This window comes from Triticum urartu, chromosome 7A (assembly GCF_056163025.1).
Source record: "Triticum urartu cultivar PI428250 chromosome 7A, HENAU_Tu73, whole genome shotgun sequence".
NCBI classification, from domain to species: domain Eukaryota; kingdom Viridiplantae; phylum Streptophyta; class Magnoliopsida; order Poales; family Poaceae; genus Triticum; species Triticum urartu.
In genome coordinates this window covers 733,289,938-733,316,156 of record NC_141879.1, presented here as the reverse complement: position 1 = coordinate 733,316,156, position 26,219 = coordinate 733,289,938, and the positions used below count along the sequence as shown (strand labels likewise).

The 26,219-nt window shown below is 47.1% G+C and overlaps 2 protein-coding genes across 2 annotated transcripts; both read left to right on the top strand.

Annotated features, from left to right (window-relative positions):
- The first annotated feature begins 1,740 nt into the window (after positions 1 to 1,740).
- Positions 1,741 to 5,396, top strand: LOC147962426 (uncharacterized). The gene is made up of 3 exons (XM_087534191.1): positions 1,741 to 2,482; positions 2,911 to 3,150; positions 5,116 to 5,396. Exons 1-3 carry the CDS (start codon positions 1,741 to 1,743, stop codon positions 5,394 to 5,396), a joined length of 1,263 nt encoding a protein of 420 aa, XP_087390317.1.
- A 502-nt stretch (positions 5,397 to 5,898) lies between these two features.
- Positions 5,899 to 10,902, top strand: LOC147962425 (uncharacterized). Its single transcript, XM_087536678.1, has 4 exons — positions 5,899 to 8,478; positions 8,571 to 8,793; positions 10,049 to 10,310; positions 10,598 to 10,902. Exons 1-3 carry the CDS (start codon positions 6,016 to 6,018, stop codon positions 10,282 to 10,284), a joined length of 2,922 nt encoding a protein of 973 aa, XP_087392804.1. The 5' UTR covers positions 5,899 to 6,015; the 3' UTR covers positions 10,285 to 10,310; positions 10,598 to 10,902.
- Positions 10,903 to 26,219: the final 15,317 nt, after the last annotated feature.

Here is a 26,219-nt window from a genome sequence, read left to right as displayed (position 1 = left end):
CCGCCACACGACCTGTGAGCGGGGCTACACTGACGAACAATATGAAGTACGTAAATAACAACATTCACAATTTTATTTTATTACCATCATTTGTGTTGAGTTTCATTCATTCGTATATATATGTATTGACCCCCTTCTTTAAATTAGATGTTTCGGAAGCGGGATGAACTCCTAGCACCAGCTCGCATGCGAGGAATTCAAGAGGAATTGGCGGCATTCTTTCTTGACCACGTGATCCCTGAAGACGGAGAATTCTATGTTGACCCTGAATCCGTATGATTATATTTGTAAGAGATAATTACTGTATATATGTAGCCGGTAGTGTCAGATAGATATACGAGAACTTCTTGTTCGACCAATCTCTCGGAGAAAGAGAGGTGGTCGATATCACTTCTCTCTGTATGCATATATGTTCATCACGATCTTCTGTTTCCTTCGTTTGCTTACTAGCTAGCCAGCGTGTCTAGTCCTCTCTATACGTATGTATAGTACGTAGCGTCGACCCAGCACTGACATAAGAGAGGACACTTCTCTCTATTAATTATAGCTAGCTAACACAATATATGAAACACCTAAATTAACCCCCCAAAACCCCCAACCCCCCCCCCCTTTCAAAAAAAACAAAAACCCCAGCCATAGAAATGCTGACGCATGGATGCCTATTGGTCCCGGTTGGTGCCACCAACCGGGACCAAAGGGTCTCCTGACGGGGCTCTGCGCACTGCCCACGTGGAGGGCCTTTAGTCCCGGTTCTGGATTGAACCGGGACTAAAGGGGGGAGGTATTAGTACCGACACTTTAGTCCCGGTTCAGGAACTGGGACTAAAGGCCCTTACGAACCGGGACTATAGGCCCTTTTTCTACCAGTGAAGGCAGAGGAGGTTCCAATGTTTTTCATGCCGATTTGGCTGCAGATTCATAAACTACCGAAAGGTTTCTGCAAAGTCAGTATTGTTGAGCATCTGTTGAGGAACTCAGGGGATATATTGGATATGAGGCTGAACGGCAATGTTCGCGGTGACTATGTTAGAATTAGGGTGCGCCATGATGTGAGACAGCCCTTGACCAAGTTCGTGAGTATTGTCAGAGGCAAGGAACGACAAGTCTTTCTAGTGAGATATGAGAAACTAGCTCGATTCTGTAGCGTTTGTGGCATCATTGGCCATGAATACAAGGAGTGTGGGTCGGGGATCCATGATGAGAAAAGCAAGAAATTTGGTGCATGGTTGTATGCTGATGGGCCGAACAAAGTAAGGAATGAGGGAGCATATGAAAGAGGGGGTGGTTACTCTCAAACTCCCAAGCCGGCTCATAAGTCAAGGTGGCTGTCGATCCCGAGGTTATGGATACGGCTACAAGTCCAGCAAAAGTGCATCAATCAGTGGAGAGGATGGAAAACACAGCAAGAAAGAGGTTAGCTATGGATGCTGTGGACAACTCCGGTTCCAAGGAACAGACAGCAAAGGGAGAGACCCTCGCCCTAACACTGGGGAAGGGTGAGGATGGTGGCGGTGATAAGTCACCAAGCAGCAGTACTGGTAGCAAGCGTGCGAGAATAGAATCTGAGGATGATAGATCGGCGGCCTCCCTCGAGGAGGACCGCCGGACACAATGAGTTCGCTAATATGGAACTGCCGGGGGGGGGGGGACCGCCGGACAGTTCGTGAGGTGTTGGCCCTCTCTAAAGCCAATTCCCCGGGGCTTGTTTTCCTTTCTGAAACTAGACAAGCCTCTAGCAAGATGGAGAAGCTTAAGTGGAGACTAGGAATGAAGGGTTTTGTTGGAGTGTCTAGCGATGGCCTCAGTGGGGGCCTTGCGCTATTCTGGGACGAGAATCTCCAAGTTACAGTTCTCGACTCGTGTGCACGGTATATAGACGTGCGGATTGTTGATGTGGCCAATGATAGATCTTGGAGAGCAACTTATGTTTACGGCGAACCGAGGACACAGAATCGGCATCGCATGTGGAGCTCGCTGTCCAGCTTAAGAGCAGTTTCTGCCGATCCATGGTTAGTTTGTGGTGACTTCAATGAGGCGATGTGGCAACATGAGCACTTCTCGCAAACGCAGCGGTCCGAGACACAAATGCAGGTATTTCGTGACTGTTTGCTGCCGTGCGAACTTATGGATCTCGGATTTACTAGAATTCCTTTCACATACGATAATGGCCAGCTCGGGAGTGGTAATGTCAGGGTCCGCCTGGACAGGGCATGTGCGGATGAAGCATGGCGGGAACTCTTCCCGTTTTCACAAGTGCTGCACCCGACGTCGTCGTGTTCGGACCACTGTCCAATTTTTGTGCGGGTGGCACATGATGCGGCACCAAAAACGAAGGCGTCGCCGCGGTATGAGATCATGTGGGAGCGGGCTCCTACTCTACTGTCGGTGATTGAGAGCAGATGGAGAAGGAGTAAACCGAAGGGGAATTTGGGGGCAGTTCGTGACGCCCTCAGAGAAATTATGACGGAACTGCGGTCTTGGAGTAAGCAAAATTTCGGTCATGTTTCCTCGGAGATTGAGAAACTTCGAGGAGAACTTGCGGACCTGCAGCTTCGGGATGCAGACAGGGCGTTGATTCGAATCAAGATGCATGCCTTGGATGAACTACTCTATAAAGAGGAAATGATGTGGCTTCAGCGTTCGAGGATTACGTGGCTAAAGGAGGGGGAAAGGAACACGGCATATCTTCATCGGCGAGCAGTTTGGCGTGCACGGCGTAACTTTATTCAGCGCCTACGCGGGAGAACGGCACGTGGTGTTCCGTCCCGTCTGATATGGAACGTATGGCGACCTCATATTTCAAGGAGGTATATACCAAAGACCCAACGCTGACACCGGAGGTGGTGTTGGGGGGTATTGAACCTAAAGTTACACAAGCAATGAATGATACACTTTGTGCTCCCTTTTCAGAAGAGGAGGTTTCTACGGCACTCTTTCAGATTGGCCCTCTTAAGGCACCAGGCACTGATGGGTTGCCAGCAAGGTTTTATCAGAGAAATTGGGCGGTATTGAAGGCTGAGATTGTGGCAGCAATGTTGGATTTCTTTAAATCTGGAATCATGCCGGAAGGGGTCAATGATACAGCGATCGTGCTTATTCCGAAAGTTCCACATCCAAAGGAGCTCAAGGATTTTCGACCGATTAGCTTATGTAATGTGTTATACAAAATTGTTTCAAAGTGTCTCGTCAACCGGCTTCGGCCTATGCTGGGAGACTTGATTTCTGAAAATCAAAGTGCCTTTATCCCAGGCCGTCTGATATCTGATAACTCTATCATAGCCTTTGAATGTATACATCACATACAGTCGCTGAGGCAGAACAGACCGGCGGCGTGTGCCTACAAACTCGACCTATCAAAGGCATATGATCGTGTGGATTGGGAGTTTTTGGAGCAAGCCCTGATTAAATGGGGCTTTTCTGTGGGGTGGATCGCATGGATTATGGCGTGTGTTAAATCGGTGAAATATTCGGTGAAGTTCAATGGGAGAATTCTGGAGTAATTTACCCCATCTAGTGGTTTGAGGCAAGGTGATCCACTGTCCCCCTTCTTATTCCTATTTGTTGCTGATGCTCTTTCCTCGCTTATTACCAATTCAGTTAACAATGGGGAGTTGAGAGGGGTATCAATTTGCCGGGGTGCACCGGTGATTTCTCATTTGTTATTTGCGGATGATACCATGTTACTCTTTGAAGCATCAACCCAGCAGGCAAGTGTTGTCAAAGGTTTGTTGAACACATACACCTCAGCGACGGGTCAACTTATTAACCCAGGGAAGTGTTCCATCCTCTTTTCCGAGAATTGCTTGCAGTCGGTGGCGAATGAAGTGAAACATATTCTGGATATAACTCAGCAGGTTTTTGAGCCTAAATACTTGGGCTTACCGGTCCCGGAAGGGAGAATGCATAAAGGACAGTTTGAGACTCTTCAGGAAAGATTACATAAGAGACTTGTTGATTGGAGCGAGCAGTATGTCTCGTCGGGCAACAAAGAGATTTTACTGAAGGCAGTTGCGCAAGCAATACCAACCTATGTCATGAGTGTTTTCCCTCTTCCCGCATCGGTTTGTGATGATCTCACACGGATGATGAGACAATATTGGTGGGGTGTGGAGAATGGCAAAAGGAAGATGGCATGGCTCAGTTGGGAAAAAGATGGTACTGCCCAAGGATATGGGAGGTATGGGATTTCGGGATATGAGAGCTTTCAATCAAGCTTTGCTAGCTAAACAAGCGTGGAGATTATTGGACAGCCCTGACAGCTTATGTGCCCGGTTGCTTAGGGCAAAATATTATCCTCACGGGAACTTGTTGGACACAGTGTTCCCTACATCGTCGTCAGCTGTGTGGACAGGCATCACACATGGCTTGGAATTGCTTAAGAAGGGGCTGATATGGAGGGTGGGCGAAGGGTCTTTGATTAAAACTTGGAGAGATGCATGGATTCCGAGGGGTTATGACTTTAAGCCTATTACCCTGAAGGGCACGTGCAGGTATAATTGGGTGGCAGATTTTCTGGAGGAGTCTGGCGCCTGGAATGTTCAACGTCTCCAGCAATACTTTTGGGATATGGATGTCCGAGAAATTTTGAAGATTCGTACATCTCCTACGAGGGGACAAGACTTTCTTGCTTGGTTCCCAGAGAAGAGCGGAAGGTTTTCTGTGAAGAGTGCATACCGGCTTGCGACGACCCATATGCATACGGGGTTGGGCGCGTCAAGTGGTTCACCGGATGGCCATCGTCCGATCTGGCGTAGGGTCTGGGAGGCCAAGGTGCCCCTTAAGATGCGCATCCTTGCTTGGAAAGCGGTGACCGGAGCACTAGCGACGAATGGATGCAAGAAATATCGGCATATAGCGACGCGTGATACATGTCCGCTCTATGGGACGGAGAAAGAGTCAAGCTTCCACGCTTTGGTGACATGCACGCATGCTCGTCGGGTCTGGATGGCGATGCGCCAGGTCTGGGATCTCCCTGACCCCTGCTGCTACAGGATTCCGGCAGTGAATGGCTGCTAAACCTTCTGTTACATTGCCATGATCACATGCGAGATTGTATCATCATGATAATCTGGAGGATATGGTCCTTACGATCTGACCTGACTCATGGTAAAACAGTGCCATCAGTGGAGGTGACCAAGGAGTACTTACAGAGCTATATGGCCTCTCTGAACCAGGCTAGGAAATTCACAACCGAGGAGATTATGAAAGGAAAGATGCCAATGAGGGAGGAAACTCTGGTGTTACCGCGACCTGTAGCTATACATCAACCATGGCCGAAACCACCAGATGGGTGGGTGGCCTTATCAGTAGACGGAGCTTTTGATAGCTTTGATGGGTCCGCGGCCGCGGGCATGATCCTACGGCAGTCCAATGGGAGTGTTATTTTTGCAGCTTAGAGATGCATCTTCCATTGCAATGACGCTATGGAGGCTGAGATACATGCCTTAATGCAAGGCATGGCCCTGGCCATCCAACATTCGGAACAGCCGGTGATTGTTCAATCAGATTCCTCAGAAGCTTTGCGGGCGTTGACGGGAGACGGTCTTTCCCGATCCGCCTACGGACATCTAGTTGCTGAGATCCATCGTCTCATGGGTGAAAGGGAGTTTATTCCTTCGAAGATTAAACGTGACCAAAATAGGGTTGCAGATCGGCTGGCGTTCTATAGTCGTACGGAATTTGTGCCACTTGATTGTATCCCTATTGTTATGGAATAAAATCCTTTTACCATCGCAAAAAAAAAGAGTGTGTTACCTTTATTTTGATTACTGGTTTATATATTTATATTTATTAGGCAATTCCCCCGCTCCGCTCCGCTCCGCTCCGAGTGTGGTGACGAGTGTTTGACTTGTTTGGTCAAAACACCCTCTCCGCTCCGCAATTCCCCATCCACCATTTCCCATCGCGAAAGAGGAAAAAAAAAAGAGGATAGTCCCCACCAACCACACTCCCCTTTCCTCTCCAGCATCTCAATCCCGCAACCCTATCCCTCAAATCGGGCCCGCCGCCGGCGAGATGGAGCCCCTGGGGCTGCCAGGCCCTCCCCTTTCCTCTCCCCGCAACCCTATCCCTCAAATCGAGCCCGCCGCCGGCGAGATGGAGCCCCTGGGGCTGCCAGGCCCTCCCCTTTCCTCTCCCCGCAACCCTATCCCTCAAATCGAGCCCGCCGCCGGCGAGATGGAGCCCCTGGGGCTGCTAGGCCCTCCCCTTTCCTCTCCCCGCAACCCTATCCCTCAAATCGAGCCCGCCGCCGGCGAGATGGAGCCCCTGGGGCTGCCAGGCCCTCCCCTTTCCTCTCCCCGCAACCCTATCCCTCAAATCGAGCCCGCCGCCGGCGAGATGGAGCCCCTGGGGCTGCCAGGCCCTCCCCTTTCCTCTCCCCGCAACCCTATCCCTCAAATCGAGCCCGCCGCCGGCGAGATGGAGCCCCTGGGGCTGCCAGGCCCTCCCCTTTCCTCTCCCCGCAACCCTATCCCTCAAATCGAGCCCGCCGCCGGCGAGATGGAGCCCCTGGGGCTGCCAGGCCCGTCCTCAGTCGCCACTCCCCTTTCCTCTCCAGGATTTCGATTCCGCAACCGTACCCCTGACACCGGCGAGATGGAGCCCCTGGGGCTGCAGCAGTTGGCGCTGTTCGACGGCGACGACCAACTCCAGATGATACGCGACCGCGAGACGGAGTTGAGGCGCTGGCCTACAGTCGAGAGGTTTGGCTTCGTGATCCGTCGGCGGCTGGGTCCCTGGATCGATGAGTACGACCAGCGGGTGTGGCCATCCTGCTCCCACGGCGATAAGGGGCTGGAAGTCGTCCGCTCCATGCTGAACCAAGCGACGGACAGGCCCATCGAGGAGGCCTACCTGGAGGCGTTCCGTCGGCTCCCGGTGGACGCCATGCCGGACCTCGCCGTGTGTGCTTATCTCGGTGGGCACTGCATCGGCATCCTTGACCCTGTCTCCAACATCATCCTCAACACCCTGAATTTGCTTTGCCGTCGCCGTGCCGGCATCTACTCGCCGTCCAAGGACCAGCTCCCGCCAACACCTGTCAACCCTCACATCCGCAACACTTGGTCCGGGATTGCATTCGATTCCTATTGTGCCCTCCTCGCCTTCATGCGGGTTTATTTTCGCTATCTCTCTGAGGAGCAGGCCAGGTTCTACATACACCTTGCCAGCGGTGATCTGTTTGTGGCCATCTGCATTGCCGAGATAGAATTGAGACAGTCCAGCACCATCTTTGAAGCAAACCAAATCAAAGTCTGCCACCTTGAACTCTTTCGTGACAGGGCCAAGTTTGCCCTCCGCATTGCAGCAATCAAGGTCGACCACCCAATGCCTGACGATCTCTTGCTGCTCTTCCAGGGGCACCCCACGGAGGCCATGAGGTCCTTGCTAGTAACACTGGAGGAAGGGCACTGCCTATGTGTCGACGACGTGGAAACCTTCATAAAGGTTTTGCACTACCAGCACCTTATGATTCCCACTGAACTGCACCTCACATTGCCTCGCGCTCCAAGCAGCCCAACGGAATCTGGCTCCCGCTCTTGCCCACGTTACTGTTTCAATCTCAACAACGGAGGAGGCACCATCGCAACAACACTTGCCTTCCAGCGCCGGCCAGCATTCAACCTTGTCAACTTGCGTTCGTTCGAGGCTGTGTTCCGCAAGATCAAATCGTCCGTCGGCCACATGCAGGGGTTCACCCGACACACTCCTATGGAGGTTGCCGACGCAGCCCCCACGTGCCATCACATTGACTCGATCAAGATGTCCCTCATCGACATCATACATGCGTACTATGTCCAAGCTCTTGCCAAGCTGCCCAGCTCTACTCCCCAAAGGCTTCTTCATGGTCTACTGGCGGCAGGGCACTGCTATGGCCTCTTGGACCCGGTCTCCAACATCATCACGCACGCTGTTTGGTACGACGCCACCGCGTCCCCACAACACATCAACTCTCGAATCCAGCCCGATATCCTTTGTTCCACCACCTTACGTCGTCTAGAGCTTAGCTCACTCAATGGTCTTATTGCGGCTGTTCGTGCTGCTGCCGGTTTTTCAGAGCACAAGGCTGTGCAGTATCTCCGTGCCATACGGTGTAATTTGTCTCTCATGTCAGTGATGTGGCAGTCACCATCTAACACTTTCCATGCACTTCGTCATGCTAGCAAGGCTGCAAACCACCCACTGGCAGAGCACCATATATCCAGCCTTGGCATCCTGTTTGAGCTTCGTACCATTCCCTTCCTGGACAGTATATTTAGAGATGGAGGAAACCCTCTCTCTGATGCCACTCTCGCAAAATTATACCTATTCTGTGCAGAAAATTTTTCATCATCATCAGCATATCAGAAGAGTGCTCCAGAAAATATTTTTCTGCCAGAGATTGCGCGCATGAGACACAAGTGGCAGCACAAGCAACTTTTTCTTCGTGAAGAGCTCAGGGAACTCCTTCGACTCTATGCCATTCAGCATCCATGGGTAAGACGCCCCGTCTCATTTTAGTCCCTTTACCTGCAGCACTATTGTTGCTCATCACGTTTGTGTGTTATCGTCTACTCCTCTGTGTGTAGGAACCATTATATAAGGTGAAAATGATTTGTGGTGTGGATGAGCATACCAGATTGTTCTATTCACACTGCTATCACCTCAATTTCTTGGCGGCTCCGCAGGCTTCAGCGCCACGCGTACTTTTTTTCGCTCAGATTCTGAAGTCAACATCTCAAAGCACAGAATCTGATGGTGGTTCGTTTTGCTGCCCGCTTCCATATTATGATGCCAACAATCCGTTTCCTGGTAAGTGCATTCTTTCTTTTTTTAAGCTTTCACATGTCTGATGCATCATCCACCGGGGAACACCTGTTTACACAATTAACGACTTAGGCCAGCCCCTGCCGCCTAAAAACATTCATAAACCAGCAAATGACTCATTGTCTCTAGCTAAACCTCCACATAACCTGCAATCTGTTTCGAGCTGCCAACCCTTCCTGTTTAATTTGTCAGTAGCTCGGATGTGTCCCTGTGCACACATCGAAGCAAAAATTTGAACTTCTGGGACATTCTCGACTTAAACAAGTTCATAATCGGTGAGTCGTGTACCCCGGAGAAAGATAGCGCATCATACTAGGAATTGATGGGAAAAATACCTTATCCAACGCCCAACTGACCACATCCCTATCCTGTGAAAGCTGAACTAACTTCACTTTTGTACACAGCTCTTGCCAGTCTTCGAGTTCAGCGTTCCCAAAAAAGAATGTCTGAAGCTCAAGTTATGTGTCCCCCCCAATTAGATCCTTTTGCAGATGTGTTAACCCATCTGTACCAGATCAGGCACCAGCCCTTGCAAGTGTCTAGATCTTTTGGCAACATTGATCACCCGCAACATTAAACAACACTGGGGACAATTGATCACCCTGCGTAAGCCCCTTGTAAGCTCTGAAATGCTGGCCATTTTCTCTATTAAAATGAAAACATATTTTCTCCAGATTATCCTACATTTCACTTAGCATAAAAAACTTTCTTGGTCAACACTTCAATCAAGAAAGACCAATGCACCATCTTATAAGCCTTCTTGAAATCTAGCTTTAGAACCACCCCTGCCTGCCCTGTTTTCCTAAGGGAATGTACCCCCTCATGATCCACCACTAACACCTTGCACAAATGCTGTTTGAGCAGAGGCAATCACCTTAGCAGCAACCAATGTCAGCTTTTCTGGTCAGCAACTTAGTTATCAGCTTGAAGATCACATTCAAAAGGCAAATGGGCCAATAATGCCTAATCACATTTGCATCCCTGAGTTTTAGCAAGAGAATAATCACTCCAAATTAATTCTGCCCACATCAATGGAATTAGCCCGCAAATCATCCAACATTTCTTTAACCAAATCTACCAAACCTCTGAGCTGTGGCCAAAATTCTTTGTAAAATTGAACTGTGTGCCATCACGACCTGGCACAATATATTTTAAAAAAAAAATATCAGTTGCAATGCATGAAGTCTTTCTGCCGTCTTATTATTACTTCTAAATCATCATTTATCTATTTTTGTAATAGGACGATGTTCAATGTGTGAGGTCAGTATGAGCAAAATAATACACCCTTCTTCTGGTGCTCACATTGACTCGGTGCACACAGAACCTAAAAGTACAGTAGATTTTGTATATGCGTGTGCGCCAAATTCGATGAAATGCTATCAGACTCGTGGCGGTGACCCCAGTGAATCCAAGGTGACCTACTTTAAGGAACCTGTGGATCTCTTTGCTTGTGCTGAACTTCTGTCCTTGGGATAAAGAAGATGAAGAACGCGACTTTGCTGGTATGGTTTTGTCGACTCGTTAACAGCATATATTTCTGAAGCTGGTGTATATTCGTTGGCAACATATATGTCTAATAGTGACCAAGTTCAGAGTCCTTGAACATGATAGTATTTTCTGTTAATGCCATGATATACATCTTCTAGATCGGAATGGGACAACAAACGTAGATACTAGCTTAGAGTTTGCTCCTTGGGCTATCTCTGAGTCATAATTATTTGTCATCATATTTCTATTACTGCTTAATCTGTAACATAGGTTTCTAATTAATCACTGCTTGATCTGCCAGGGATATGCCTATGTGGTGCCACTCCATCAGAAGCTGCAATGTTGTGACCTCTTTCCAGACTCCCGAAAGTCCCTTCCGGTTTTGGAGAAAAAGATTGTGGTTGTAAGACATGATGGCAGCGGTAGTATGACACTAGGGGAGTTCACTGCATGCACGTATCTTGTAACCTGTGTTTCATGCGCTGGACCACCTAATACTAATACTAATGATGTCCTGTGATGAATGATGGAAACGTTTCTGCTACAATGTGCACATTATGTACTTTTGCCTGAATTACAATTCGAGACAACAAATGAATGAGTTTATTTTCAGTAGAATGCATAATATTGTTTGGTAGAATAAATCAGCAGGCTGTAAAGTTGCATCCATGAATTTGAGGTCAAGCTGAGAAGCAACTGCAAGGTGCCAGGAGGATTCCTTTTTGGTTTTGAAGGATCTTTTTCACTCTTACGTTTGCAGCCTCACATCCAGTCGTGGGCCTATACATGTGCTTTGTCAGTTATACAGTAGTAGGAGTAGTATTTAGTTTACTTGAGGATGACTCCTTTTTGTGCTGATATCGAGAAATAGGTAAGTGGTGATTTCTTTTTTAAGATATGCTATTTTCTATCCAGAACCTGAGTACCTGTAATAGATTAGTGATGTGTTGCGAAGAATTTATTTCCAAGTTATATTTTGCTGAATGTGAATATTCAAAAGACTGAGAGTTTTTTTTTCGAAATGGAGGCAAAAGATTTGCCTCATCCATTAAATAAGGGAGAATAGAGTTTTTAGAGTGTTACAAAGCCCGCACATAAAACAACGGCATGCCAATTGCTTGCGCAATACAATAAGCCCTAGTTTCTTTGCACCCGCAGTAACCCAAATCTTAGCCTTTTCAACGATTGCTTTTAGGAGGATTGGCGGTGGCACACTCTTGTGGCGGAAGATATGAGTGTTTCTCTCATTCCATATTGTCCAGGAGACGAGCATTGTGAGAGAGGCCAAGGCACGTCTATTGGGGTTATGGATGTCGGTTCGCTTGTCCCACCACTCCATAACGGACTCCTCCAGGTGCCATGAGGTGGTGTCAATATGCACAAGTCCAAATTCCTGGATGGCCAACTTCCATAGCCGAATGGTGAAGCGACACTTGTAGAAGAGGTGAGCACCTGACTCGCCGTCCCTTCTACAGAGGGGGCAAAGACCGCAGTTTGCCCAGCCGTGTTTCTCCAGGCGGCCGGCAGCCCAGATCCGGTTTTGCAAAGCCAACCAAGCAAAGAATTTGACTTTTGGCGGGGCCCAAGCTTTCCAAACCATGCGGTCTAAGGGTGATAGTGTCAATCCAAGGAATTGGGCCCTATATGCAGTGACCACCGAATAGTTCCTGTCGTTGGAGTGCTTCCAAACAATGTCGTCCTCTGCCTAATCGTCGAGGTGGAAATCATGAAGAAGCATCCAAAGGGTGAAGAATTGGCATATGTGGGCAGCGGAGACGACGAAGTCACGGCCAATCTTAAAGATCCAAGCATTTCCACGGAGGGCCTCCCTTACTTTCCAATTTTTTCTCTTGGAGGCCTGAAAGATTAAAGGGGCAATGTCCTTAGGCTTCCGTCCAAGGAGCCATGGAGAGTCCCAAAAAGGCGTTTTGGCACCATTGCCAACGGTGATGGTCATCGAGGCGTAGAAGAAATCAAGGTCCTCCTCCGTGCAAGGGTTGCCAAGGCCCACCCAGAGCTTGCGTGGGTCCTTTCATTCATACCATGGCCATCTTAGTCGCAGAGCACAGGCAAACTTGTTTGTGTTGTGAACCCCAAGATCGCCATATTCCTTAGGGCGACAGACCACCTCCCAATTGACCTTGCACTTGGCTTCGGTCGTTTATCAGAGCCAGACCAGAGGAAGGCCCTCTTGAGTTTGTTAATGTTATGCAGGGTGCACAGAGGCACGATGAGAGGTGTGATGGCGTACACCGCTTGGGAGGTGATGACAGATTTGACAAGGGTCGTGCGCCCGATGGTGGTGATGTTTTGTGTTGGAAATATGCCCTAGAGGCAATAATAAAAGGATTACTATTATATTTCATTGTTCATGATAATTGTCTTTTATTCATGCTATAATTGTATTATCCGGAAATCGTAATACATGTGTGAATACATAGACACCAACATGTCCCTAGTAAGCCTCTAGTTGACTAGCTCGTCGATCAACAGATAGTCATGGTTTCCTGACTATGGACATTGGACGTCATTGATAACGAGATCACATCATTAGGAGAATGATGTGATGGACAAGACCCAATCCTAAACATAGCACAAGATCGTATAGTTCGTTTGCTAGAGTTTTTCCAATGTCAAGTATCTTTTCCTTAGACCATGAGATCGTGTAACTCCCGGATACCGTAGGAGTGCTTTGGGTGTACCAAACGTCACAACGTAACTGGGTGACTATAAAGGTATACTACGGGTATCTCCGAAAGTGTCTGTTGGGTTGACACCGATCAAGACTGGGATTTGTCACTCCGTATGACGGAGAGGTATCTCTGGGCCCACTCGGTAATGCATCATCACAATGAGCTCAAAGTGACCAAGTGTCTGGTCACGGGATCATGCATTACGGTACGAGTAAAGTGACTTGCCGGTAACGAGATTGAACGAGGTATTGGGATACCGATGATCGAATCTCGGGCAAGTAACGTACCGATTGACAAAGGGAATTGTATACGGGGTTGTGTGAATCCTCGACATCGTGGTTCATACGATGAGATCATCGAGGAGCATGTGGGAGCCAACATGGGTATCCAGATCCCGTTGTTGGTTATTGACCGGAGAGCCGTCTCGGTCATGTCTACATGTCTCCCGAACCCGTAGGGTCTACACACTTAAGGTTCGGTGACGCTAGGGTTGTAGAGATATGTATATGCAGTAACCCGAAAGTTGTTCGGAGTCCCGTATGAGATCCCAGACATCACGAGGAGTTCCGGAATGGTCCGGAGGTAAAGAATTATATATAGGAAGTGCTATTTCGGCCATCGGGACAAGTTTCGGGGTCACCGCTATTATACCGGGACGACCGGAAGGGTCTCGGGGGTCCACCGGGTGGGGCCACCTATCTCGGAGGGCCCCATGGGCTGAAGTGGGAGGGGAACCAGCCCCTAGTGGGCTGGTGCGCCCCCCTTGGGCCTTCCCCCTGCGCCTAGGGTTGGGAACCCTAGGGTGGGGGGGGGGGGGGGCGCCCCACTTGCCTTGGGGGGCACTCCACCCCCCTTGGCCGCCGCCCCCTTGGGAGATTGGATCTCCAGGGCCGGCGCCCCCCCGGGGACCCTATATATATAGAGGGGGGAGGGAGGGCAGCCACACCCATGCCCCTGGTGCCTCCCTCTCCCTTCCAACACCTCCTCCTCTTCCGTAGAGAACGGCGAAGCCCTGCTGCGGTGACTGCTGCATCCACCACCACGCCGTCGTGCTGCTGGATCTTCATCAACCTCTCCTTTCCCCTTGCTGGATCAAGAAGGAGGAGACGTCACGCTGACCGTACGTGTGTTGAACGCGGAGGTGCCGTCCGTTCGGCGCTAGGATCTCCGGTGATTTGGATCACGTCGAGTACGACTTCCTCATCCCCGTTCTTTGAACGCTTCTGCGCGTGATCTACAAATGTATGTAGATGCAATCCGATCACTCGTTGCTAGATGAACTCATAGATGGATCTTGGTGAAACCGTAGGAAAATTTTTGTTTTCTGCAACGTTACCCAACAGTGGCATCATGAGCTAGGTCTATGCGTAGTTCCTTTTGCACGAGTAGAACACAATTTGTTGTGGGCGTAGATGTTGTCAACTTTCTTGCCGCTACTAGTCTTATTTTGCTTCAACGGTATTGTGGGATGAAGCGGCCCGGACCAACCTTACACGTACGCTTACGTGAGACCGGTTCCACCGACTGACATGCACTAGTTGCATAAGGTGGCTGGCGGGTGTCTGTCTCTCCCACTTTAGTTGGAGCGGATTTGATGAAAAGGGTCCTTATGAAGGGTAAATAAAAGTTGACAAATCACGTTGTGGCTTTAACGTAGGTAAGAAAACTTTCTTGCTAGAACCCTATTGCAGCCACGTAAAACTTGCAACAACAATTAGAGGACGTCTGCAGCAAGTGTTTTGTGATATGATATGGCCAAAGTTGTGATGAATGATGAATGATATATATGTGATGTATGAGATGTTCATGCTATTGTAATAGGAATCACGACTTGCATGTCGATGAGTATGACAACCGGCAGGAGCCATAGGAGTTGTCTTTATTTTTGTATGACCTGCGTGTCATTGAGAAACGCCATGTAAATTACTTTACTTTATTGCTAAACGTGTTAGCCATGGTAGTAGAAGTACTAGTTGGCGAGCAACTTCATGGAGACACGATGATGGAGATCATGATGATGGAGATCATGGTGTCATGCCGGTGACAAGATGATCATGGAGCCCCAAGATGGAGATCAAAGGAGCTATGTGATATTGGCCATATCATGTCACTATTATTATTTGATTGCATGTGATGTTTATCATGTTTTTGCATCTTGTTTACTTAGAACGACGGTAGTAAATAAGATGATCCCTCATAATGATTTCAAGAAAGTGTTCCCCCTAACTGTGCACCGTTGCGATAGTTCGTTGTTTCGAAGCACCACGTGATGATCGGGTGTGATAGATTCCAACGTTCACATACAACGGGTGTAAGACAGATTTACACATGCAAACACTTAGGTTGACTTGACGAGCCTAGCATGTACAGACATGGCCTCAGAACACAGAAGACCGAAAGGTCGAGCATGAGTCGTATAGAAGATACGATCAACATAAAGATGTTCACCGATGTTGGCTAGTCCGTCTCACGTGATGATCGGACACGGCCTAGTTAACTCGGATCATGTTATACTTAGATGACTGGAGGGATGTCTATCTGAGTGGGAGTTCATTGAATAATTTGATTTAGATGAACTTAATTATCATGAACTTAGTCTAAAAATCTTTACAACATGTATTGTAGATCAAATGGCCAACGTTGTCCTCAACTTCAACGCGTTCCTAGAGAAAACCAAGCTGAAAGACGATGGCAACAACTATACGGACTGGGTCCGGAACCTGAGGATCATCCTCATAGCTGCCAAGAAAGATTATGTCGTACAAGCACCGCTAGGTGAAGCACCTATTCTCCCTGCAGAACAAGACTTTATGAACGCTTGGCAGACACGTACCGATGATTACTCCCTCGTTCAGTGCGGCATGCTTTACAGCTTAGAACCGGGGCTCCAAAAGCATTTTGAGAGACACGGAGCATATGAGATGTTCGAAGAGCTGAAAATGGTTTTTCAAGCTCATGCCCGGGTCGAGAGATATGAAGTCTCCGACAAGTTCTTCAGCTATAAGATGGAGGAAAATAGTTCTGTCAGTGATCACATACTCACTATGTCTGGGTTACATAACCGCTTGACTCAGCTGGGAGTTAATCTCCCGGATGACACGGTCATTGAAAGAATCCTTCAGTCGCTTCCACCGAGCTACAAGAGCTTTGTGATGAACTTCAATATGCAGGGGATGGAAAAGACTATTCCTGAAGTATTTGCAATGCTGAAGTCAGCAGAGGTAGAAGTCAAAAAGGAACATCAAGTGTTGATGGTGAATAAAACCACTAAGTTTAAGAAAGGCAAGGGTAAGAAATGTTGGAAATATGCCCTAGAGGCAATAATAAATTGATTATTATTATATTTCCTTGTTCATGATAATCGTTTATTATCCATGCTAGAATTGTATTGATAGGAAACTCAGATACATGTGTGGATACATAGACAACACCATGTCCCTAGTAAGCCTCTAGTTGACTAGCTCGTTGATCAATAGATGGTTATGGTTTCCTGACCATGGACATTGGATGTCATTGATAACGGGATCACATCATTAGGAGAATGATGTGATGGACAAGACCCAATCCTAAGCCTAGCACAAGATCATGTAGTTCGTATGCTAAAGCTTTTCTAATGTCAAGTATCATTTCCTTAGACCATGAGATTGTGCAACTCCCGGATACCGTAGGAGTGCTTTGGGTGTGCCAAACGTCACAACGTAACTGGGTGTCTATAAAGGTATACTACAGGTATCTCCGAAAGTGTCTGTTGGGTTGGCACGAATCGAGACTGGGATTTGCCACTCCGTGTAAACGGAGAGGTATCTCTGGGCCCACTCGGTAGGACATCATCGTAATGTGCACAATGTGATCACGGAGTTGATCACGGGATGATGTGTTACGGAACGAGTAAAAGAGACTTGCCAGTAACGAGATTGAACAAGGTATCGGGATACCGATGATCGAATCTCGGGCAAGTATCGTACCGCTAGACAAAGGGAATTGTATACGGGATTGATTAAGTCCTTGACATCGTGGTTCATCCGATGAGATCATCGTGCAACATGTGGGAGCCAACATGGGTATCCAGATCCCGCTGTTGGTTATTGACCGGAGAGTTATCTCGGTCATGTCTGCATGGTTCCCGAACCCGTAGGGTCTACACACTTAAGGTTCGATGACGCTAGGGTTATAGGGAATAGATATACGTGGTTACCGAATATTGTTCGGAGTCCCGGATGAGATCCCCGACGTCACAAGGAGTTCCGGAATGGTCCGGAGGTAAAGATTTATATATGGGAAGTCCTGTTTTGGTCGCCGAAAAAGTTTCGGGGTTTATCGGTAACGTACCGGGACCACCGGGAGGGTCCCGGGGGTCCACCAAGTGGGGCCACAAGCCCCGGAGGGCTACATGGGCCAAGTGCGGGAGGGAACCAGCCCCATGTGGGCTGGTGCGCCCCCCCCCCCCACAAGGGCCCAAGGCGCCTCCAAGAGGGAAGGGGGGCAAACCCTAGGGCAGATGGGCCCTAAGGCCCACCCCAGGTGCGCCTCCCCCTCTCCCCCTTGTGGCCGCCACCCAGATGGGATCTGGGGGCTGCCGCCACCCCTAGGGAGGGAACCCTAGGTGGGGGCACAGCCCCTCCCCTCCCCTATATATATTTGAGGTTTGGGCTGCCCAATACACATGAGTTCATGACCTTTCCCTGGCGCAGCCCTACCTCTCTTTCTCCTCATATCTCGCGGTGCTTGGCGAAGCCCTGCTGGAGTACCACGCTCCTCCACCACCACCACGCCGTCGTGCTGCTGCTGGATGGAGTCTTCCCCAACAGTGGTATCAGAGCTAGGTCTATGTGTAGTTTCTATGCACGAGTAGAACACAAAGTAGTTGTGGGCGTTGAATTTGTTCAATATGCTTACCGTTACTAGTCCAATCTTGATTCGGCGGCATTGTGGGATGAAGCGTCCCGGACCGACCTTACACGTACTCTTACGTGAGACTGGTTCCACCGGCTGACATGCACTAGTTGCATAAGGTGGCTAGCGGGTGTCTGTCTCTCCCACTTTAGTCGGATCGGATTCGATGAAAAGGGTCCTTATGAAGGGTAAATAGCAATTGGCATATCACGTTGTGGTTTTTGCGTAGGTAAGAAACGTTCTTGCTAGAAACCCATAGCAGCCACGTAAAACATGCAAACAACAATTAGAGGACGTCTAACTTGTTTTTGCAGGGTATGCTATGTGATGTGATATGGCCAAAGGATGTGATGAATGATATATGTGATGTATGAGATGATCATGTTCTTGTAATAGGAATCACGACTTGCATGTCGATGAGTATGACAACCGGCAGGAGCCATAGGAGTTGACTTAATTTATTTATGACCTGCGTGTCAACATAAACGTCATGTAATTACTTTACTTTATTGCTAACCGTTAGTTGTAGTAGTAGAAGTAATAGTTGGCGAGACAACTTCATGAAGACACAATGATGGAGATCATGATGATGGAGATCATGGTGTCATGCCAGTGACGATGATGATCATGGAGCCCCGAAGATGGAGATCAAAAGGAGCAAAGTGATGATGGCCATATCATGTCACTATTTGATTGCATGTGATGTTTATCATGTTTATACATCTTATTTGCTTAGAACGACGGTAGTAAATAAGATGATCCCTCATTAAAATTTCAAGAAAGTGTTCCCCCTAACTATGCACCGTTGCGAAAGTTCATCGTTTCGAAGCACCACATGATGATCGTGTGTGATAGATTCTTACGTTCACATACAACGGGAGTAAGCCAGATTTACACACGCGAAACACTTAGGTTGACTTGACGAGCCTAGCATGTACAAACATGGCCTTGGAACACAAGAGACCGAAAGGTCGAGCATGAGTCGTATAGAAGATACGATCAACATGAAGATGTTCACCGATGTTGACTAATCCGTCTCACGTGATGATCGGACATGGCCTAGTTGACTCGGATCATGTAATCACTTAGATGACTAGAGGGATGTCTATCTGAGTGGGAGTTCATAAGATGAACTTGTTTATCCTGAACATAGTCAAAAGGATTTTGCAAAGTCGTAGCTCGTGCTTTAGTTCTACTATTTAGATATGTTCCTAGAGAAAAATTAGTTGAAAGTTGATAGTAGCAATTATGCAGACAGTAAAAGGCTTATGTCCTTAATGCACCGCTCCGTGTGCTGAACCTCGAACATCTGACATACACATTTTGATAACTACGTGATAGTTCAGTTAAACGGTTTAGAGTTGAGGCACCGAAGACGTTTTGAAACGTCGCGAAACATATGAGATGTTTCGAGGGCTGAAATTGGGATTTCAGGCTCGTGCCCACGTCAAGAGGTATAAGACCTCCGGCGATTTTCTTAGCCTGCAAACTAAGGGAGAAAAGCTCAATTGTTGAGCTTGTGCTCAGATTGTCTGAGTACAACAATCGCTTGAATCAAGTGGGAGTTGATCTTCCAGATGAAATAGTGATAGTTCTCCGAAGTCATTACCACCAAGCTGCTAGAGCTTCGTGATGAACTATAATATATCAGGGACATATATGATGATCCTTGAGATATTCGCGATGTTTGACACCACAAAAGTAGAAATCAAGAAGGAACATCAATTGTTGATGGTTGGTGAAACCACTAGTTTCAAGAAGGGCAAGGGCAAGAAGGGATACTTCATGAAACGGCAAATCAGCTGCTATTCTAGTGAAGAAACGCAAAGTTGAACCCAAGCCCGAGACTAAATGCTTCTGTAATAAGGGGAACAGTCACTGAAGCAGAACCACCCTAGATACTTGGTAGATGAGAAGGCTGGCAAGGTCGACAGAATTATATTGGATATGCATTACAATGTGTATTTTACTAGTACTCCTGGTAGCACCAGGGTATTAGATACCAGTTCGGTTGCTAAGTGTTAGTAACTCGAAACAAAAGGCTACGGAATAAACAGAGACTAGCTAAAAGGTGAGATGACGATATGTGTTGGAAGTATTTCCAAGGTTGATCAAATATCGTACGCTCCCTCTACCATCGAGATTGGTATTAAAACCTAAATAATTGTTATTTGGTGTTTGCGTTGAGCATAGACATGATTGGATTACGTCTATCGCAATACGGTTATTCATTTAAGGAGAATAATGGTTACTCTATTTATTTGAATAATACCTTCAATGGTCTTACACCTAAAATGCATGATTTATTGAATCTCGATCGTAGTGATACACATGTTCATGCCAAAAGATATAAGATAGTAATGATAGTACCACCTACTTGTGGCACTGCCACTTAAAACGCATGAAGAAGCTCCATGTTGATGGATCTTTGGAGTCACTCATTTTTGAAAGGATTGAGACATGCGAACCATGTTTGTTGGTAGATATGCATGAAGAAACTCTATACAGATGGATCGTTTGGACTCACTTGATTTTGAATCACTTGAGACATGCAAATCATACCACATGGGCAAGATGACTGAAAGCCTCATTTTCAGTAAAATGGAACAAGAAAGCAACTTGTTGGAAGTAATACATCTTGATGTGCGCAGTCCAATGAGTGCTGAGGCATGTAGTGGATATCGTTATGTTCTTACTTCACAGATGATTTGAGTAGATACTGAGTATATTTACTTGATGAAACATAAGTCTGAATTATTGAAAGGTTCAAGTAATTTCAGAGTGAAGTTGAACATCGTCGTGACAAGAGGATAAAATGTCTATGATATGATCGTAGAGATGAATATCTGAATTACGAGTTTGGCACAGAATTAAGACATTGTGGAAATTGTTTCACAACCAATACAGCCAGGAACACCATGGTGTGATGGTGTGTCCGTACATCATAACTGCACCCTATTGGATATGATGCATACCATGATGTCTCTTATCGAATTACCACGGTAGTTTATGGGTTAGGCATTAGAGACAACCACATTCACTTTAAAAAGGGCACCACGTAATTCCGATGAGATGACACCGTATGAACTATGGTTTAGAGAAACCTAAGATGTCATTTCTTAAAAGTTTGGGGCTGCGACGCTTATGTGAAAAATTTCAGGCTGATAAGCTCGAACCCAAAGCGGATAAATGCATCTTCATAGGACACCCAAAACAGTTGGGTATACCTCCTGTCTCAGATTCGAAAGCAATAAGGGATTGTTTCTAGAATCGGGTCCTTTCTCGAGGAAAAGTTTCTCTCGAAAGAATTGAGTGGGAGGATGGTGGAGACTTGATGAGGTTATTGAACCGTCTCTTCAACTAGTGTGTGGTAGGGCACAGGAAGTTGTTCCTGTGGCACCTACACCAATTGAAGTGGAAGCTTATGATAGTGATCATGAAACTTCAGATCAAGTCACTACCAAACCTCGTAGGATGACAAGGATGTGTACTACTTCAGAGTGGTACGTAATCCTGTCTTGGAAGTCATGTTGCTACACAACTATGAACCTACGAGCTATGGAGAAGCGATGGTGGGCCTGGATTCCAAAATGGCTCGAGGCCATAAAATCCGAGAGAGGATCCATGTATGAAAACAAAGTGTAGACTTTGGCAGAACGGCTCGATGGTCGTAAGGCTGTTGAGTACAGATGTATTTTTAAAAGGAAGACGGACAATGATGGCAAGTATCACCATTAAGAAAGCTCGACTTGTCGTTAAGATGTTTTCTGACAAGTTCAAGGAGTTGACTACGATGAGACTTTCTCACTCGTAGCGATGCTAAGAGTCTGTTGGAATTATATTAGCGATTACTGCATTATTTATGAAATCTTGCAGATAGGATGTCAAAAACCATTGTTTCCTCGATGATTTTCTTGAGGAAAGTTTGTATGTGATACAACCGGAAGGTTTTGTCAATCCTGAAAGATGCTAATAAGTATGCAAAGCTCCAGCAATCTTTCTAAGGACTGGAGTAAGCATCTCGGAGTTGGAATGTATGCTTTGATGAGATGATCAAAGTTTTGGGTGTATACAAAGTTTATGAGAAACTTGTATTTCCAAAGAAGTGAGTGGGAGCACTATAGAATTTCTGATGAGTATATGTTGTTAACATATTGTTGATCGGAAATGATGTAGAATTTCTGGAAAGCATGCAGAGTTATTTGAAAGTGTTTTTCAATGGAAAGCCTGGATTAAGCTACTTGAACATTGAGCATCAAGATCTATAAGGATAGATCAAAACGCTTAATGGTACTTTCAAATGAGCACATACCTTGACATGATCTTGAAGGTGTTCAAGATGGATCAGTCAAAGAAGGAGTTCTTGCCTGAGTTGTAAGGTATGAATTTAAGACTTAAAGCTCGACCACGGCAGAAGAAAGAGGAAGGACGAAGGTCGTCCCCTATGCTTTTGTCATAGGCTCTATACGATATGCCATGCTGAGTACCGCACCTGATGTGTGCCTTGCCACATATCTGGCAAGAGGGTACAAAGGTAATCTAGGAGTAGATCACCAGATAGCGGTCAAAGTTATCCTTAGTAACTAGTGGACTAAGGAATTTTCTTGATCATGGAGGTGGTAAAAGAGTTCGTCGTAAAGGGTTATGCCGATGCAAACTTTGACACTAATCCAGATTATTCTGAGTAGTAAACTGGATTCGTATAGTAGAACAGTTATTTGGAATAGCTCCAAATAGAACGTGGTAGCTGCATCTAGGAGATGACATAGAGATTTGTAAAGCACACACGGATCTGAAAGATTCAGACCCGTTGACTATAACATCTCTCACAAGCATAACATGATCAAACCTAGAACTCATCGAGTGTTAATCACATGGTAATGTGAACTAGATTATTGACTCTAGTAAACTCTTTGGGTGTTAGTCACATGGGGATGTGACCTTGAGTGTTAATCACATATCGATGTGAGCTGGATTATTGACTCTAGTGCAAGTGGGAGACTGTTGGAAATATGCCCTAGAGGCAATAATAAATTGATTATTATTATATTTCCTTGTTCATGATAATCGTTTATTATCCATGCTAGAATTGTTTGATAGGAAACTCAGATACATGTGTGGATACATAGACAACACCATGTCCCTAGTAAGCCTCTAGTTGACTAGCTCGTTGATGAATAGATGGTTATGGTTTCCTGACCATGGACATTGGATGTCATTGATAACGGGATCACATCATTAGGAGAATGATGTGATGGACAAGACCCAATCCTAAGCCTAGCACAAGATCATGTAGTTCGTATGCTAAAGCTTTTCTAATGTCAAGTATCATTTCCTTAGACCATGAGATTGTGCAACTCCCGGATACCGTAGGAGTGCTTTGGGCGTGCCAAACGTCACAACGTAACTGGGTGGCTATAAAGGTACACTACAGGTATCTCCGAAAGTGTCTGTTGGGTTGGCACGAATCGAGACTGGGATTTGTCACTCCGTGTAAACGGAGAGGTATCTCTGGGCCCACTCGGTAGGACATCATCATAATGTGCACAATGTGATCAAGGAGTTGATCACGGGATGATGTGTTACGGAATGAGTAAAAGAGACTTGCCAGTAACGAGATTGAACAAGGTATCGGGATACCGACGATCGAATCTCGGGCAAGTATCGTACCGCTAGACAAAGGGAATTGTATACGGGATTGATTAAGTCCTTGACATCGTGGTTCATCCGATGAGATCATCGTGGAACATGTGGGAGCCAACATGGGTATCCAGATCCCGCTGTTGGTTATTGACCGGAGAGTTATCTCGGTCATGTCTGCATGGTTCCCGAACCCGTAGGGTCTACACACTTAAGGTTCGATGACGCTAGGGTTATAGGGAATAGATATACGTGGTTACCGAATATTGTTCGGAGTCCCGGATGAGATCCCCGACGTCACGAGGAGTTCCGGAATGGTCCGGAGGTAAAGATTTATATATGGAAGTCCTGTTTTTGTCGCCGGAAAAGTTTCGGGGTTTATCGGTAACGTACCGGGACCACCGGGAGGGTCCCGGGGGTCCACCAAGTGGGGCCACAAGCCCCGGAGGGCTACATGGGCCAAGTGTGGGAGGGGACCAGACCTAGGTGGGCTGGTGCGCCCCCCACGAGGGCCCAAGGCGCCTCCAAGAGGGAAGGGGGGCAAACCCTAGGGCAGATGGGCCCTAAGGCCCACCCCAGGTGCGCCTCCTCCTCCCCCCTTGTGGCCGCCACCCAGATGGGATCTGGGGGCTGCCGCCTCCCCTAGGGAGGGAACCCTAGGTGGGGGCGCAGCCCCTCCCCTCCCCCTATATATATTTGAGGTTTGGGCTGCCCAATACACATGAGTTCATGACCTCTCCCTGGCGCAGCCCTACCTCTCTTTCTCCTCATATCTCGCGGTGCTTGGCGAAGCCCTGCTGGAGTACCACGCTCCTCCACCACCACCAAGCCGTCGTGATGCTGCTGGATGGAGTCTTCCCCAACCTCTCCTTCTCCCTTTCTGGATCAAGGCGTAGGAGACGTCACCGGGCTGTACGTGTGTTGAACACGGAGGTGCCGTCCGTTCGGCACTAGGATCTTCGGTGATTTGAATCACGACGAGTACGACTCCATCAACCCCGTTCACTTGAACGCTTCCGCGTAGTGATCTACAAGGGTATGTAGATGCACTCTCCTTCCCCTCGTTGCTGGTTTCTCCATAGATAGATCTTGGTGACACGTAGGAAAATTTTGAATTTCTGCTACTTTCCCCAACAAGAAAACCTTCAAGAAGGACGGCAAGGGAGTTGCCGCGCCCGGCAAGCAAGCTACCGGGAAGAAGCGAAAGAATGGACCCAAGCCCGAGACTGAGTGCTTTTATTGCAAGGAAAGTGGTCACTGGAAGCGGAACTGCCCCAAGTACTTAGCGGACAAGAAGGCCGGCAAAACGAAAGGTATATGTGATATACATGTAATTGATGTGTACCTTACTAGTACTCTTAGTAGCTCCTGGGTATTTGATACCGGTGCAGTTGCTCACATTTGTAACTCAAAGCAGGAGCTGTGGAATAAGCGGAGACTGGCGAAGGACGAGGTGACGATGCGCGTCGGGAATGGTTCCAAGGTCGATGTGATCGCCGTCGGCACGCTACCTCTACATTTACCTACGGGATTAGTTTTGAACCACAATAATTTTTATTTAGTGCCAAGTTTGAGCATGAACATTGTGTCAGGATCTCGTTTAATACGAGATGGCTACCCATTTAAATCCGAGAATAATGGTTGTTCTATTTATATGAGAGATATGTTTTATGGTCATGCTCCGATGGTGAATGGTTTATTCTTAATGAATCTCGAGCGTAATGCTACACATATTCATAGTGTGAGTACCAAAAGATGTAAGGTTGATAATGATAGTCCCACATACTTGTGGCACTGCCGCCTTGGTCACATAGGTGTCAAACGCATGAAGAAGCTCCATGCAGATGGACTTTTAGAGTCTCTTGATTACGAATCATTTGACACGTGCGAACCATGCCTCATGGGTAAAATGACCAAGACTCCGTTCTCAGGAACAATGGAGCGAGCAACCAACTTATTGGAAATCATACATACTGATGTGTGCGGTCCAATGAGTGTTGAGGCTCGCGGTGGCTATCGTTATGTTCTCACCCTCATTGATGACTTGAGTAGATATGGGTATGTCTACTTAATGAAACACAAGTCTGAGACCTTTGAAAGGTTCAAGGAATTTCAGAGTGAGGTTGAAAATCAACGTGACAGGAAAATCAAGTTCCTGCGATCAGATCGTGGAGGAGAATACTTGAGTCACGAATTTGGCACACACTTAAGAAAATGTGGAATAGTTTCACAACTCACGCCGCCTGGAACACCTCAGCGTAATGGTGTGTCCGAACGTCGTAATCGCACTCTATTAGATATGGTGCGATCTATGATGTCTCTTACCGATTTACCGCTATAATTTTGGGGCTATGCTTTAGAGACTGCCGCATTCACTAGGGCTCCGTCGAAATCCGTTGAGATGACACTGTATGAATTATGGTTTGGGAAGAAACCTAAGCTGTCGTTTCTAAAAGTTTGGGGATGCGATGCTTATGTCAAGAAACTTCAACCTAAAAAGCTCGAACCCAAGTCGGAAAAATGTGTCTTCATAGGATACCCTAAAGAAACTATTGGGTATACCTTCTACCTTAGATCCGAAGGCAAGATCTTTGTTGCCAAGAATGGATCCTTTCTAGAGAAAGAGTTTCTCTCGAAAGAAGTAAGTGGGAGGAAAGTAGAACTTGATGAAGTATTACATCTTGAACCGGAAAATGG